General features: G+C 42.1%; 1 protein-coding gene across 1 annotated transcript; it reads right to left on the bottom strand.

Moving 5' to 3' along the window:
• Positions 1-2290: 2290 nt before the first annotated feature.
• LOC140535761 (leukocyte cell-derived chemotaxin 1-like) lies at positions 2291-14446 on the bottom strand. The gene is made up of 7 exons (XM_072657236.1): positions 14342-14446; positions 13856-13996; positions 11610-11750; positions 10793-10906; positions 8793-8946; positions 6585-6676; positions 2291-3190 (listed from the first exon to the last, which is right to left on the bottom strand). Exons 1-7 carry the CDS (start codon positions 14411-14413, stop codon positions 2969-2971), a joined length of 936 nt encoding a protein of 311 aa, XP_072513337.1. The 5' UTR covers positions 14414-14446; the 3' UTR covers positions 2291-2968.
• Positions 14447-15709: the final 1263 nt, after the last annotated feature.

The following is a 15709-nucleotide window of genomic DNA, read 5'->3' as shown; positions in this document are numbered from 1 at the left end:
AAGGATCCTCTTGAAAAAAAAGACTTGCACCAAGTAGGGGCAGTAAGTACACATACAAGTTAATGTTAATTAAAGTATGTTCATTTTTTGCAGGGTGGGGGGTCAGTTATACATACAAAACACACATATAGTCAAAATATATAAATACCCCCTTTGATTACTAATTCAGTGATGCTGAAAGTTCCAAAATGTATTTTAACTTGTTAAAGCCTCTTAACTTCCTGTTAGTGATTATGATTGGCTATAGCTGGTAGCTTCTCTATTCCCATATAAAGTGTAGAGTGCAGATTTATTGATCCGTAGCAAACTTGCAGAAGGAGGAACGTAGATCTGCAGGAATGTCTCGTGGAGCCATTTCTAAACGACAGCACATTCCAAGAGAATCAGTACAGTCAGTTGTACGTAAGGACAAGTTCTCTGGAGGTGCCACATTCCCAAGGTCTGGAAGAAGATCCAAACTTTCAACTTCAGCTGAGAGGAAACTGGTTAAGATGGTCAGGAAAAGCGCAAGAACCATCAAGGCACAGGCCTGCCATAAACTAGAGGTTGCTGGAACACCAGTGTCACTGTCCACAGTCAAGTGGGTTTTACATATTCATGGACTGAGAGGCTGCTATCCAAAAAAGAAACCCCCTGCTCCACAATCAACACCTTCACTTTTGACTAAAGCTTAAGCCTCAAGCCTGACTCAGCTGAACACACAGACGAAGGAAAAAGCCTTTAGAAAGTTTTATGGTCAGAAGAAACAACACTGAGCTGTTTGGTAATAATGGCCAGAGGTATGTTTGGAGGAGTATAAGTTAAGCATGCAACCCTAAGAACCAACTGTTAAGCATGGTGGTGGTGGTTTCGTGTTCTAGGGCTGTTTTGCTGTCAGAGGGTCTGGTTGTGGATTGAATTTTAAAAAATAAAATAAAATAAAAAAAAGGAGCGACTACCTTCCTCAAGATTGCCTTAAACTATCATCTAGATGGTTGAAACCTGGACACGATTGGGTGTTGTGGAATGAAAAAAGACTTGCTTGTGTGTTGCTGTTAAATAACTAATAACACATTACCCATTTAAAGTAAAATAGTTTTTTTTTTTCTTTATTGACACAACTTTTTTTTGTTAGGTAGAACGTTATACATTGTAATATCGGTTCTTGGCACGTTCTGTCAACTTTCCTGGACTGTCCTGGATTTTTTATTATTATTATTATGTTTATTAATATGTTTATGATTCTCACAATTAAACACTTTTCACATTTGGTAGAAATCATAGTTAATATTATTTACTCTTTTAATATCTGTAAATTCAATTTTCCATGTTTAATAAAAGCTCTAGTTAAGTTTGGAAAATGTTTTTATGATGCATTGAATTTAATTTAATTTAGTATTTATCAGTGTGATATCAATGTGATTAAATATCAGTTTGATGAGTCTTTTATTGTATTTTATTTGTATTTTTAGTTTTGGAAAGCTCGTTCAGATGTTTCTATGATGTTAGTGTTGGTCTAACTGGGAAATCTTCTTGTGTGAAAAACGTTCTACAAACATTTTGATGCAAACCATTATTACACCACATTATAAAACGTTCCTGGAACATTCATTTCTGAGACCTTTTAAAACATTGCTAAACGTTCATATAACATTCTCTGCTAACTGGGAAATTGGTTGCTCATAAATAAGAGTTTGTGGTGGCATTCAAGTGCACTAATCTGGTAGAGATGAGATTTCCATCATGACTTTACAGCAACAATACTACTCCTCTCCACCTGCACCCACCTCTCTGAGAAGTTTAAGACACTGTTCTCTTGAATCTTCTATTCTCTTTGGGGAACTAAAATGTGTCACCTTAATGTCAAACTGTTAAGACTGGGAGGAGAGATATACCACGGTTATTTACCGTAAAAAAGAAGAAGAAAACATCTGGGGAGGGAGAGGGCAAAAAAAAAAAAAAAATCTGTCATTGATAATGGGTTAAATGATAAATTCATGGCGCACATTTCATCTCTAAAACTGATCAAACGAGGAAGTTTTACAGCTCCAGTTTCAACTCTAACAGTCATTTTCTCACTTGCTTAAAGCTCCTCTGCCAGACATCAAAAGGAGCTCAGGCATTTGCATTATAGCTAAGATCTCAGACCATGAAAGCGGAAAAAAGGGGGTAAAAAAAAATTCTGTCTCATTTATTAACCCCTAGTGATGTTCTGCTTTCTTGAACAGCTTTTGTCATTCACCAATTAAAGGCTCAATCTCTGAAAACAAACAAACGACAAATAAAAAGAACAAATATGTGAATGCCTCTGCTATAGAAAAAGACCTTTATTACACTTTGGTTTTGTGATGCACTTTAAAAGCAGCAATACAAGCCTGAAAACCAACGTCTAAAGAGGCAAATATCTTTATTTCTTTCTTTCTTTCTTTTTTATAAATCACGCATAAAGCAATATCCAGGGAAATGGGAGGGTTTCAAAGCTACGAAGCTGATCTTCAATATCTCATGCAGGCATTTATGCTTTGTGCTGTTCAAAGCCTTCTGCGCTGCCCTCTGAAAGCTAGCAAATTATTACACGTATTTACATCAAAAGAAAGAGGAGAAATACGAAGCGTTTTCTTCCCTCCGCATTTATATACTCCGTTTCTGTTCAGTCAGTGGAAAACATGGTCGTCTTTTGATTATCTGCTGCTCTTTATTATACAATATTCATGTTTTGAATGCTGAGCAAACTTTCCCGTCAAGCTGAAACCCAATTATGCATTTTCAGTCAGAGCCCAATATAAACTGCCATGTACTAACCTAACAGTTACCGCACATGAACAGTTAGCGGTTTGTGCTGATCCCCAGGTGACCCAGTTCAACACAAGACGTGCTAATTAGAGAACAGTTGCGTGGCGGGTCTGTCCTAAGATGTAGACTTCATCATGATAGAAAAGGCTAACGTTTCCAGCTGCCTTTCTTCGCAGGAAGCCTCACCGCCAAGGCCTTAGACGATGCCCATGATGCGAGCCACCCACCAGCGGCATGGCATGATCACCCGGCAGGCCACTCTGCAGCCCTGGTAGTGGTACGGCCATGGGTGGTAGCCGCCCAAGGGCTCGCAGATGCGCTGGCACTGAGTGTAGCTCCGACGGCATTCTGTGCAGCATACGCCAGTGTGGTCCAGCATGGGGTCGAAGGTCATGGTGCCCTCATCGCCCTCAACACGCTGGTGATGGCGCCGGTGCATGGGGAGAATACAAGAACAGACATTTTACACAAGGGCGCATTCTGAAGGAGTAATCTGGCAATACATTTATTTACATTTAATTTAGGGTATGTCTAAGGCTTCCTTCTTCAGGTTTGCACTCGAGCTACAAGGCAGATGGAGCTAATAAGTAATGGAAGCCTATAAGCTTAGAACCACTGATTAGCATCATGCAAACATCATTCCTGACGCATCACACCTTTACCCTGTTGTTGAGTAACCTCAAATAGGCCTGATTATGTAGTTTTTGACACTGTGTGACAGTGGCCACCAAAGTTCTACCTTTTAGATAAGCAAGCACTTCTGAGGCCAAGAAGTAGATGGATCAGGTAGCTGCATTAGGGTTGGAGCTACAGTCCTCAAGAAGGTAGATCTCCAGGAGCAGGGCTGGTGAGTTTTAGGCTTTGTCCTACATTTTTGTATTCCATGTTCCTTTTAAAACAAGGGTATTAATAGGAAGTTGCACACTTTTGCTGCAGTCTTCTCTTTTCTGGAAATGCTCTACACTGAATTTTGGAGCATTGCCTTGAGGATTTAAAAGCCACAAGAGCATGTCTAAGGATCCCCAACACCGCTCCTGCTCATCCCAAAAGTTATTGGATGGAGCACCATTGGCCCAGGGAAAACTTCCTCTACTCCACAGACCAGACTAATGCTTTGCATTGGGCATGGTGGCCTTGGGCTTATGTGCACCTGCTCCAGAGCGTCCCATTCTTTTTGCAGAGCTTTTCTATGGAGGTCATACAAGCTCTGTGCGCAAATGAGCCCTTGTGTCAATAAAAGGTAAAGTGGCAGCCTTTGGACATTAAACATGTCTTGGCGGGTCACCTTCATTCAAGAATGCTGTGGTGGGCAATTTTCGTTCTCCGACTCCAATGTTTCTCCCATACCTTCAATCAATAGCAAATCTCTGCACTTCTGAGACTTTTCAGATGGTGCGTGATGCTGTTTCACTTGTATTGAAGTAAATATGTATGTGCCCCAGATTCCTTTCTCCTTTGGTTTTTCAGTTGGAGGGAACAGAGGGGAGAAGGGATTAGACTGGAAGACTGGATTTGGGGGGTGGGTGGTGGTGGTGGCGGTGATGGTGGAACATAGAGAGAGAGAGGGATTTTTGTCAGGAGGGTGAGTTAGAGTGGCCTCCGCTAACACAATGGGTGAGAGGGTCAATAGAGGGATGCCATCTCGGTTGAAAGGAAGCGTGTGAGAATAGACGAAGGACGACAAGCATGGCCTTTTCCAGTGACCCCAACATCTGTTGCTGCTCACACAGCTGCACATGTTCCTCTGTGTTATTTGACAATAGAGGTGCCCACTTACATAAAGCTACACACGTGGTCAATGATACGTCCGTAGAGAACATTGAATTATTTCAGTTAAAGGCTAGTGCCTCATATTTACCGATTACCCATCTACCTCATTCAAATCTCCAGCTCAGATTTAGCTAGAGACATTAGAAAAGGCAAAGCCTGAGATTGAAGATAGACCTTGACACAGTGCTGTGCTTACATCTTTAAAAGGCTCTTGCACACACTCGCCTTGCTAATACAAGACCAGAAGTCCTATTTTCCTTGCAAGCTTTCAAAGTGATCATTGGCTGTATGATCAAAATGTCACAAATCTAAGCCTTGCCCCAAATGTAGTTCATCAGCTAAGACATGTTCAGTGTCTGCAGTCTATCTTTGCATTGCACAAAATGGACAAAACTGCTTAGCTAACTGCACAAAATGTGCAAAAATGGACAAAACTACTTAGCTAACTGCACAAAATGTGCAAAAATGGACAAAACTGCTTAGCTAGTTGCACAAAATGAACAAAACTGCTTAGCTAACTGCACAAAATGTTCAATAATGTGCAAATATTTACAAAAAATACGTAGCTAGTCGCAAAAATGGACAAAACTACTTCGCCTAGCTATAAAAAGCCTGTTACTACTGTTGCGTAATCGACTGATCACAGCTAGTTGAGGTGATCACAATTATTCAAATCATTCAAAATAACTTAATCATAAACAATATAAATTAGTGTGGGTTTGATGAGAAATGGTGTAATGTAGAGAAACAGGCTGTTATTTCTTTACGGTGATGGTGATAGGAACCAGGAGTCATAATGTCCATTTTACTAAAAGGTTTCTTTAGAGACTATTTTGCCTTACAGTGATCTACCGCTGCAGATTACATAGATCATTAGACTGTTTTAAGCTAAAAAGCTTATATTCTTTCTGTCATAAAACAGTGTCTCTGGCATTAGGCCGTGTGTCCACTAATCAGACAAAAAAAAAGCTAATCAGACCATTTGGACACTTTACACTTTAATAGTTGGATGCAATGGTTAAAAGGCATTTAGAAAATTATTTGATAGCAATTATTCATCAACTAAAATGTCCTGACAGGCCAAGTAACAGCCTAATGTATGTTTATATTTAGCTCCAGGTTTATAGACAACAGTGTCAATACAGTCACGTCAGAAACCACATTATGGTGGTAAGGAGTTAAACTATAAGATGATTTAGCATCTTGTAGTTTAACTCCTCAACACTCCAAGGCCGATTACTCAGTAGCTACAGGGACTTCTGTACAGACTGGTGGGGCTATTCTTTGGTAATGGAAGTTTCTAATAACACTTTCGACCCGTCGGCGGGACGTAGGCCGTTTAAGGGGTTAGGACAAGCATGTGATTTAGTATGCGCTTCCATTGCTTAGCAGTTAGCTACATTAGCCTCATAGCTACAGAAGCAAACTTCCCATGCCAAACATGTCCTGGTTGATCGACCACATGTGGGATAAGGGGGAAATTGTGTAAATTTGATATATATATTTTAGAGCAAAGAGACGAAGAACATGGACTGCCTGCTAAAAATAGTATATTAAAAAAAGTGTGTTTGGTGGTGTATGCTTGATGCAGACAAATATCGACTGGAGAGCTTGCCACAGATGTCGAGCTTTGAATTGACAGTCCTGATTTGTTGCCGCTCTGCAATCAAGCCTCGAGGGTCAGGGTGATTATGATTGGAATGGACAGTTATTCCAAATGGATATGCAAGTTTTATTGAAATTGCGCTGTATTACTGCCATGTTAAGTATGGCTGCAGGCAATACAGCCACTGCCACGTTACAACTGTCAATCATGCAGTGGTGCTTATTTAAATCCCTTGTGACTTATGTAAGTTAATTCATTTTTACATCTCTCTCGCTCTCGGTTGCCCATCCCCTCCCTCTCCCTCCTTCTCCTTCTCCTCCTCCTCCTCTTCCTTCTCTTTCCCTCCATCTGTACAAAGCGGTCCTAGCGTGGCGCAGATAAGCCAGGCATAGCCTTGGGCAACAGCTCAAAACACAGGTATCTGAATGGCACTCACATGGTAAGGGTTCTCTGGGTTGTATGGAGGCTCCTCTTCCTCGTCTTCAGCCTGTCGTCTGGCCCTCGGCACAGATCTCTTCTTCTGCCCACCTGGGGTGTACAGTTGACAGGATTCATGCAGAATAGCAGTCATATGTGTCAAATCTGTCAGACTAAGTGAGCTGATCAAGGGTAACTACTGGGATTCCTCAACCTAAGGAATATTGAAATTGACAAAGGCAAACTAATCCCACACAGGAAGTTTTTTCTTCTTCCAAGGGTAACATACATTTGCTACATCAGTTTTTTTTTTTGCTGTCATACAAAAATGCCTCAAAAACATTGTTTAGGTACATTTCTGAGATGCACCAAATGATCAGCTCACATGAATTGAGCTTAGCACTTCATCCAGAGAGGAGACCAAAAAAAAACCCCAAACAGCTGTGCAACAGGTTTTGTCTTTGCTGTGGAAAAGCAAATGACTAGACAGCCCTATTGTTGCCATCAGGGATGCACAAGGTGGTTGTCATCATTGGATCCCAGTGATCCAATGAAACACACTGGACACTGTTCACATCTGTACTGTTTGGTGCTTAGTTGCAATCAGATCTCTTTAGACGTGTGTTAACGTCAGGTGTAAACGGGCCCTAAATGAGCACATTGATGGTTAGTGTGAACCTTAAAACTGAGTGTGAACCTTAAAACTGCTAAATGTGCCCACCGTGCATATACAGTTTACATACAGGAATGTCATAGAAATATTGGGAATTCAGTGATTTCCTTGAGCTGTTCTTTATCATTCCATGCACTTTTTTGCAATGTACCAGTTCCAATGACAGCAAAACAGCCCCAGAGCCTGACACTACCACCACCATGCTTAACAGGTGGTACAGTGATCATGGGATTGAATACATTACTTTTACTCCCCCAAATATAGCTCTAGTTATTGTGGCCAAACAACTCAGGTTTTGTCTAATCGGTCAATGAAACTCCTCCACAGGGCCTTTTCTTTGTCCGTGTGTTCTGCTGTAAACTTTAGTCAAGCTTGAAGGTATCAATCAGTCCATAATGATGGAAACCTTGCTTGACTGTAGACAGAGACACTGATGGTCCAACAGCTTCCAATTCATGGAAGGCTTGTGCCTTAGTAGTTGTTGACCATCCAAGCCAATTTCCTCTCAGCTGAGGGTGACAGTTTCATCCAGACCATGGCAAAGTACCTACATGTCCTACACCAACTTACATAAAATAGTCTGAACTGATGGTCTTGGAAGCTTTAGTTGTTTTGAAATAGCTCATGGAGATGTTCCTGATTTGTGTAAAACTACGCTCATTCTTCTTAGATCTGCACAGAGCTCCTTTTGTTGGTCAGTTCAATGAGTGTTGCCAAACAAACCATTTTTATGATGGTGCAAAGAAGGCATCTGCTGTAGCCAATCATGATCACTCTCAGGAAGTTAAGATGCCTTGGCCATTGCAAGATAAAGGACATTATGGATGTTTCAGTTCCACTAAATTAATAAACTATGTGGTTGTATGCAGATTTCTGATCCTATATGTATTTTTTTTTGCCCATCCAAAAACCATTTTTATTTGTTTGTGTTAAAGATGTACATTATACACCCTTTCTGCCTGAGAAAAAGGAGCAGTTCAAAGAAAAATGGAAAATTTCAGCATGACATTAATTTTCATGTATGAGTATGTATACACACCTGATTATTGATGCCCTTTCCTAACAATTATAGATATTTATAGAATCTTAAGCGATGTGGCCATAGGTATCCTAATGCAAGGCGTTCATTTTCTCCAGGCGCACAGTATGGCACAACCTTTAAGCGTGTGCGGTTTTTGCATACTCTCAAACACATGCACGGTTGTTTCAGCTGGGCTGTTTTCAAGCAATTAACCTTGCATGCCTAACCGCCTCAGCTCAATTATAGCTCACGATGCAGACTGATGAAATTTAACACCGTTGTCTTGTAATTCGTGTTATGAGCTTGTGACTATGCCCGTTAAATATTTATAGGCCTGCCATAATGTGGTCAGGTGACCGCAGGCATTGAAGGGTACAATTAGAATGTCCTGTGATAAGGCGTTTTTTTTGCTGTTCTCTGGATTACAGATAGACACCGTATGGCTGCAAGCCAAGGTATTTCATCCTTTAAAAAGGTTATTTGTGTTGACAAAGGGAAGCAAGGCAGGGATATGAATGGGATATCCATTCTACCATTGGGATAGGTGGGACGCAGCCAGAAGATGGGTAGGTCTCCACAGAGGTCCAGGATTTTAGTGCTGAGGAAACTGTTGTCCTTGAGAGGCTGATCGGCCGCAACCCAGATAAGAGACTCCTCCTCGAACTTGGCAGGCATGATCTCATCCTCCTGTGGGAATCCAGATATACATTTGATTAATTGCAGGTTTGTCTCTCTGAGTCAAGGTGTCTTCCCATCTACTTCCCATGTCTGATTTAAAAGGGTTGATTTCTAGACTGTAGCTGATCAGCCAAGATACATTTGATGGCATGTGATTCTCACCCAAATGTTTTTTTTTGGAAACACATGGCCCACACACGTCTCTCAACCCACTCAAACCATATCCAGGTCTTCATTAAGGTGGTGCATACTTGTCACTGTGGTTTAAGGCACAGTATGACTAACTCTGAGCTATAAAAATATACAGATTTTCACCATGTCTAAAAAGGCTCCACCAGTTTCTAACTACACAATGAAGTTCTGCTCATTTTCTATAGTTATACTGTTTCCGAAACCACATCAACAAGTCTGCACAACACTGATTAAGACCTGAATGTGGCCTGAAAGAAGTGTGTGGACAAGATTTTGTTAGCAATGTTAGCCTCGTAGCCCCAGTTTAAAACTAAGGAAGCAAAATTTGGACACCAACCATGTCTTGGCTGATGGACCACCTCTGGAGTAAGTCGAAAACTGTGCAAATGAGATTTTTCACCAGACCATTTTTTAAAGGAAGGATAAGCTTGTCATGCTTTGTATTTATTCCCCGCCCCCTTTAAAGGGATGGTTTCATCAGCGATGCTAGTGTTGCTGACGAGGAATAAAAACCAACAGTCACCAAGTGGCATTATGCAAATGCCATCATACTAATTGGTGGCTTCTAGCCCTTCATTCACGATATGTTTGGCTGAGCTTCTCCTTTAAGGAAGCACTGATCTGTACAAAGGGGTTTAGATTGGACTATCGCCCTCAGTGCTACGCATAACATTCTTTTCCTGCAGTGCTGAAAGTCCAAAATGGATGTTCCAAGCAGCAATGTAAAGGCAGCGTTAGTCGCTCACAATGAGCGTTTCTCATCCATTTCATACTTTCCTCACCACCACACACATAAAGCTGGAAAGCGCTGCGAGGCATTGCTGTTGACAGGACCACCCTTATCTGTGCGGCCCAGCAAGTCGTCAAAACACACACACACCACATGAATATTCAAGTGGCCATTTGCATTAAATCGTTTAAAAATGGATCCGCGGTTGAAAGAAATTTGCTCGGCAGCAAACAACTTCACAGTCACGGCCTTTACGGAAACGTCGTCTTTAAATGTGCAATGCAAAATGAATGCTGCAGCTGTTAGGTGAGGGGGGCATCAGCACTCTAATTTGGAGATTGGTCTTGGCAGCACTCCCACAGAAAAAGGGTGGAAAGAGAGAGAGAGGGAGAGAGAAATGGAAAGAGAGAGTGTGAGAGAGAGAGAGAGAGAGAGAGAGAGACATGAGCTGCTTTTGTAGGGGTCTCCTGAGCTGTGGACTTGTTCGTGTTTGAAACTGGATGGAAGCGCCTCGGGCAGAATCACTAGCTCGCGGATCCTCTGGCGCACTGTGCCAAGAGCTATAGCTGTGTGCACACTCAATCACTTCAATTTGTTCTCATGTCTCTTTCACACAGGAAAGAAAGATGCATGGAACATGGAGGCATGGAAATCCAACCCCATTACTGGTCCGTTCGTTTCTTGGGGCTGTAGGTCTTTTTGATCTTCCATGTATAAATGCTCAAGTCGTTCTCTTGGCATACATGGCCATGAGGCGTAAGGCCTAGAATTTGCTATACATGGCCCTGCTCTGGCTGTCAGTCTCAGACGTGACCACCGCTCTGATGGTGATGATGGTGGTGGCGCTGAAATGTACACGGTCTGCAAGTCTACTGAGCAATAAGGATGGGGGAGAGCTTGCAGGTCTGTGGGAAATGTGACAGCTCTACTTACCAAGTCAAACATCAATGACTCCTTGTTTAGAGTCTCCACGTCAGGGAGGTGACCCTTGGCCTGAGTCTTGATGTAGCATTTCTCTCCTCCAGCAAAGCGGATGCCAGTAATTCCCTGTGTGTGATAAGGACATTGTCTCGAGACTGCTGGACTGCCATGGTTTGCAGAAGTGAATCTGACTTGTCTAACTTTGCAATCTTGAAAAGAAAGGTTCCTAAGAAGTTCTTGGCTTAGACAGTAGGCCAAGTTTACCTTCTTACTCCTCGCATTCTCTTTAAGTATTTTAAAGTAAATAACACACAATTACACATAAACAAACTACCATAAATAGAACTAGAAATATACTATTATACAATGATCAGCCATAACATTAAAACCACCTGTGTAATATTGTGTAGGCCCCCCTCGTTCCACCAAAACAGCTCTAACCCGTCAAGACATGGGACTTTTATGATCCTGTGCTATATGGCACCTAGACATTGGTAGCAGGTCCTGTAAGCTCATGAGTCTTGGGTGCCTATGACCCAGTGGCCAGTTTACTGGTTGTCCTTCCTCCTTCCACTTTTGGTAGGTACTAACCTCTGCATACTGGGAACACCCCACAATATCTGCAATATCTTTGGGCCTTTTCCCCACTTCCAACACATCAACTTCACAAACTGACTAGCATACATATACCCCACCCTCTGACGGGTTCCATTGTAATGAGATAATCACTGTTACTCATTTCACTGGTCAGTGGTTTTAAATGTTATGACTGATCTTTTATTGGTATTATTGTGTCTAAAGATGAAGGTGTAGGAGAAGACAGACTCACAATCTGAAAATCATGGACCTCAACAGCTTCATCATTTCCACTTCCTGTTGTGAATCTCTCCAAGTTGTTCAGTGTGTCGAGCTCCATGGAGCCCTCCTCCACTTTGCCATTGATGCTCATGCTGTAGTGGACATTGTACACCTGTGGGAGGGAAGTAGAGTGAGGCCAGATATGCCATGTCCACAGCAGCACAACTTGGGAGGAAACTGGAAAGGACCATTGACAAGAACGTGTGTGAAGCCACACTGAAATCCAGGCATAACATGGGTTACCATGATAATTACTGAACCTTGTATCATGGTTTAATCAAGTCAGGTCAAGAGGCTTTTATTGTCCAAGCACACAGTGGAGCGAAATTACTCGAAATGGATTTGTAATAGCAGTAATGTGTTGCTGGTTGTATTTTGGGGACTTCGAGCACCTTTACAGCTCACAGTAAAAAATAATACTGTTGTACGAACATACAACTACAAGCGTGCAGCTCATGGAGGAATCACAGAATGGTAGCACAGCTCAAATGGCTCTCACTTCTTGCCCAGACTGTTGCGATTTGGATGCCATGGTTTTCCAGGTGGTTCTTAGGGTGTTGCTAGCCAGTTGCTATGGTACCAGGTGGTTCCTAAAATGTTGCTAAACGCTTGGTAGATGGCTGCTACTGCATTGCAAGGTGATTGTAATGGTATCCCAGGTGGTTGCTATGGTGTCTGAAGTGGTTGCTGCAGTACCCCATGTGGTTGGTTGGCATTTGCATCATCATGGCTGCCAAAAGAAAGAGTGGCAAACCTTTTGCACCCCATTCATTCCTATGTTGAAAGAATTTTTTCCCATTGTTCAGGATAACTTTATCATGTGTGGGAGTATCGCGATATACCTTACTGTGGAATATCAGCACATGTCTAGCATGAACAACAGGGTCCAGATCTGACCCAAGACTTCATTTAGGTCAGATCTATATTACAAGTTAAATAAATTAACATGTGTGCGAGTGTGAAGGACCCTTACATTAGTAGAGAACCTCAGGTAAAGGTTCTTTATACTTTCTTTAGAAGTTCCTCACACTAAATGAATGGTTCTTAATGGAATTAAAAGTGGTTCTTCTATGCTTTTGCTGAAAGTACCATTCGCACCTTTTTTATTTAAGAGTGTGGGTCTAAAAACAGAAGTGTCAACATGGCCAATGTCTCAAATGTGCTTGAATTTAAATCAGTGAATTACTTACATTTTATTTGATTTGTTCTTAACAAATAATTAAAACAAATATTCATAAATAGTACAGAATCCTGAATAGGTCTTCTTCTTCTTATTTTTTTATGTTGTTGTTGGTTATTTACATATAAAAAACAACACTGTACATTTACCACTAATCCTGGAGTGGCTCTGGTGCTGCGGTGCTTATAAATACTGAACCTTTTATGAAGGCTAGAATGATTAAAGGGACAGTATGGTAACAGTGAAGTTTAGGAGTATATGAATCATTTAAAAAGTACATAAACCAACTTTTCAAGCCAAAAGAATGAGAATATTTTTATTTTGACTGGTATATATCATTTGTTTTTGCTAGGTTCTGCTATTATTAGCGCTGCTGAATGAAGCACAGCCCACATTCCCTTTTCCATGGAAAGGTGGTCTGTTTGTTATTACAAGAGGAGGTAGTCGCATGAAGGGGCCCTTTCATAGAAATCAGAAGCCACAGGATACATGATATATCACGAGAAATCAGAAATACAGATGGTCAGTTCTTCATAAGACTATCCCTCTTTCTCTATTCACAGTGTTTTATAGTGGCACGGCTCAAACATGGAAGCTTCCTGAAAATAGCACATTTTTTTAATCAACCTGCATTGGAGCTTCAAATGATTTGTGATTGTTTGGTTGACAAATTCCTCCATGCAGAAGCTGGGCAGAGCTGCAGCTTTGGTTTTATTGGTCAGTAGCTTATATTAATATTGGTAGAACTCATTGCATAGAAGGTTTGCAAGCAGTTGGATCTAAACGTTGGTAGATGCACCATAACGGAGGCTTTGTGGGTGGCGCACAGCACCACGGCACTCTCTGCTACACACCTCTCGACCCTTGGGCTTCAGGTAGACCACTGGAACAGTGGACTGCACGGATTTGGCACAATTCAATCAGACCCAACAGAAGCATTTGGCCAGTTCTTTGTAGACTTCGGTAAAGCCCCAAAGGATACAAAGTCACAGGATATAAGACAAGGAGATGTAGAGCGTGAAGGTAAATGGTCTTACGTGCTTGTCGCTGACATTCCAGAAGTAAAACGCACCGACGGCTCCAAACAGCAGCAGCGCGGCTCCAACGGTCAGCGCAGCCACGCCGACCTTCAGCAAGCGGGCAGAGCTCGACGGCTTCACGGTCACGGCAGTGTATGCCTGCGCACATTCACATTGAACATTCAGCATTGAACAATTTCAGGGTGTTTCAGAGATCAGTCGTTACGCACATTGCGCACGAGTTGCGCGTTAGGTGGTTTGGAAGCGAGGGGCCAACTTTCCCGGAGCGCACCCATCTGGACCCTCTAGATCCAACAACAGCTAGACATATTAGACATAACGTCTTGCATGAAACGCTTCCACAGCTTCCACAGACGTTTCTCAGACGTTTTCCAAACCAACCACGCGTATAGTCCCTTTTACCAGTTTTCTTACGCGTACAGGCTAAAGACGCGCACTGGAGACTGGGCAGCGGTTCAAATCTCCCATTATTAGGCTACTTACTGGTGGCATGAGTTGTTGCAGGTCCTCTGGTCCGGCCAGGGCAATGGGGATTTTCTCAGAAGTCGCCTCCATGGCTGGATGTGGACTTCTGTTTCGCTGCCCACTTGTTCTTTTTTCAGGACAGGGGCGAGAAAAAAAGGTTGAGTGTGGATTTGGGGACGGACGTGTGGTGACGTGTGGAAAGACCTGTACGGGTGTAGTGTTACAGTTGGGTAAATGGGAAAACTTGGGATGGGATGATTTTGCTGGGATTTTGCAGTTTTTTTAGGCAGCTGGAAGTTCAGATAAAAGGTGGAAAATGCTTGCGTGCAATGCAGACCTGGCTTTATTGTTATGGCTACTGAGCAGCCATAACAATAAAACCACCTGTATAATATTGGGTAAGTCCACCTAAATTGCTCTGATCCACTGACGCATGGACACCACACGACACAGCCAGTGTTGAATTGATCAGCAGTTTGTACTACAGCTCTTCTTCGACAATACCCTGATAAACCATAACATTAGCACCAGCTGACTAATACTGTGTAGGCCCCCCTCGTGCCACCATAACAACTCTGAACCATTGAGGCATGGACTCCACGAGACCTCTGAAGGTGGCACTGTAAGTCCTGTAAGTCCTGTAAGTTTTGAGGTGGGGCCTCCATGAGCATCAGTACGCCCTGGGTGCCCATGACCCTGTCGCTGGTTCACTAGTTGTCGTTCCTTGGAGCACCTTTGGTAGGTACTAACCATAGCATACTGGGAACACCCCACAAGACCTGGATGATGTTTTGGAGATGCTCTGACCCAGTCGTTTAGCAATCACAATTGTGTGTTTAAATGCTGCTTTAAACACACGACCTTCAAGAACCCACTTGTTGCCTAATATATCCACCCGTTGACAGGAATCATTGGAACCAGAACATTAATGTTATTCACTTTAGCTGGCAGTGGATTTAAGGGTAAGGCTGATTGGATCTTTGTTTGACACACTTTGTATAAAAGCTGGATGATTTCAGGGTATTCGTATAGAAAATAAATGAACTATTTCTGGTTTAAACTCTAGATATTCATTCATAGCCGAAAGGCTGAATCTAGTGCCAGAAATAAGGTCAGGTTTACTGTAGAATATGCAGCATAAGACCTTTGGCAGGGTCATAAGAAATCTTCATCTAAATTGGGCCTATAAACATTCTAGCTGTTTATTAAATGCTCTAGGTTCAGAGTCAGTCCACACCCCAAAATATCCCAAAGTAAATAACTAACAAATAGTAGGAGGATGCAAGTGTGAGATACTTTTAGTAATCCTTTTAATATCATCCCAAACAGAGGTAAGCGAATCAAGAAGAACAGAACTGTTTATACTGGAGAAATTCAAAAGAAACA

This window comes from Salminus brasiliensis, chromosome 15 (assembly GCF_030463535.1).
Source record: "Salminus brasiliensis chromosome 15, fSalBra1.hap2, whole genome shotgun sequence".
Taxonomy (NCBI): domain Eukaryota; kingdom Metazoa; phylum Chordata; class Actinopteri; order Characiformes; family Bryconidae; genus Salminus; species Salminus brasiliensis.
Note: the sequence above shows the minus strand (reverse complement) of the source record. Positions and strands in the feature narration are given on the sequence as shown.

Bases quoted from the DNA above. Each gene is read 5' to 3' on its own strand.
- LOC140535761 (XM_072657236.1), bottom strand. From the start codon at position 14,413: ATGGAGGCGACTTCTGAGAAAATCCCCATTGCCCTGGCCGGACCAGAG. The intron at 13,997-14,341 runs GTAAGTAGCCTA...GAATGTGCGCAG, and splicing joins TGCAACAACTCATGCCACCA to GCATACACTGCCGTGACCGT. The intron at 3,191-6,584 runs GTGAGTGCCATT...CGCCATCACCAG, and splicing joins ACCCAGAGAACCCTTACCAT to CGTGTTGAGGGCGATGAGGG.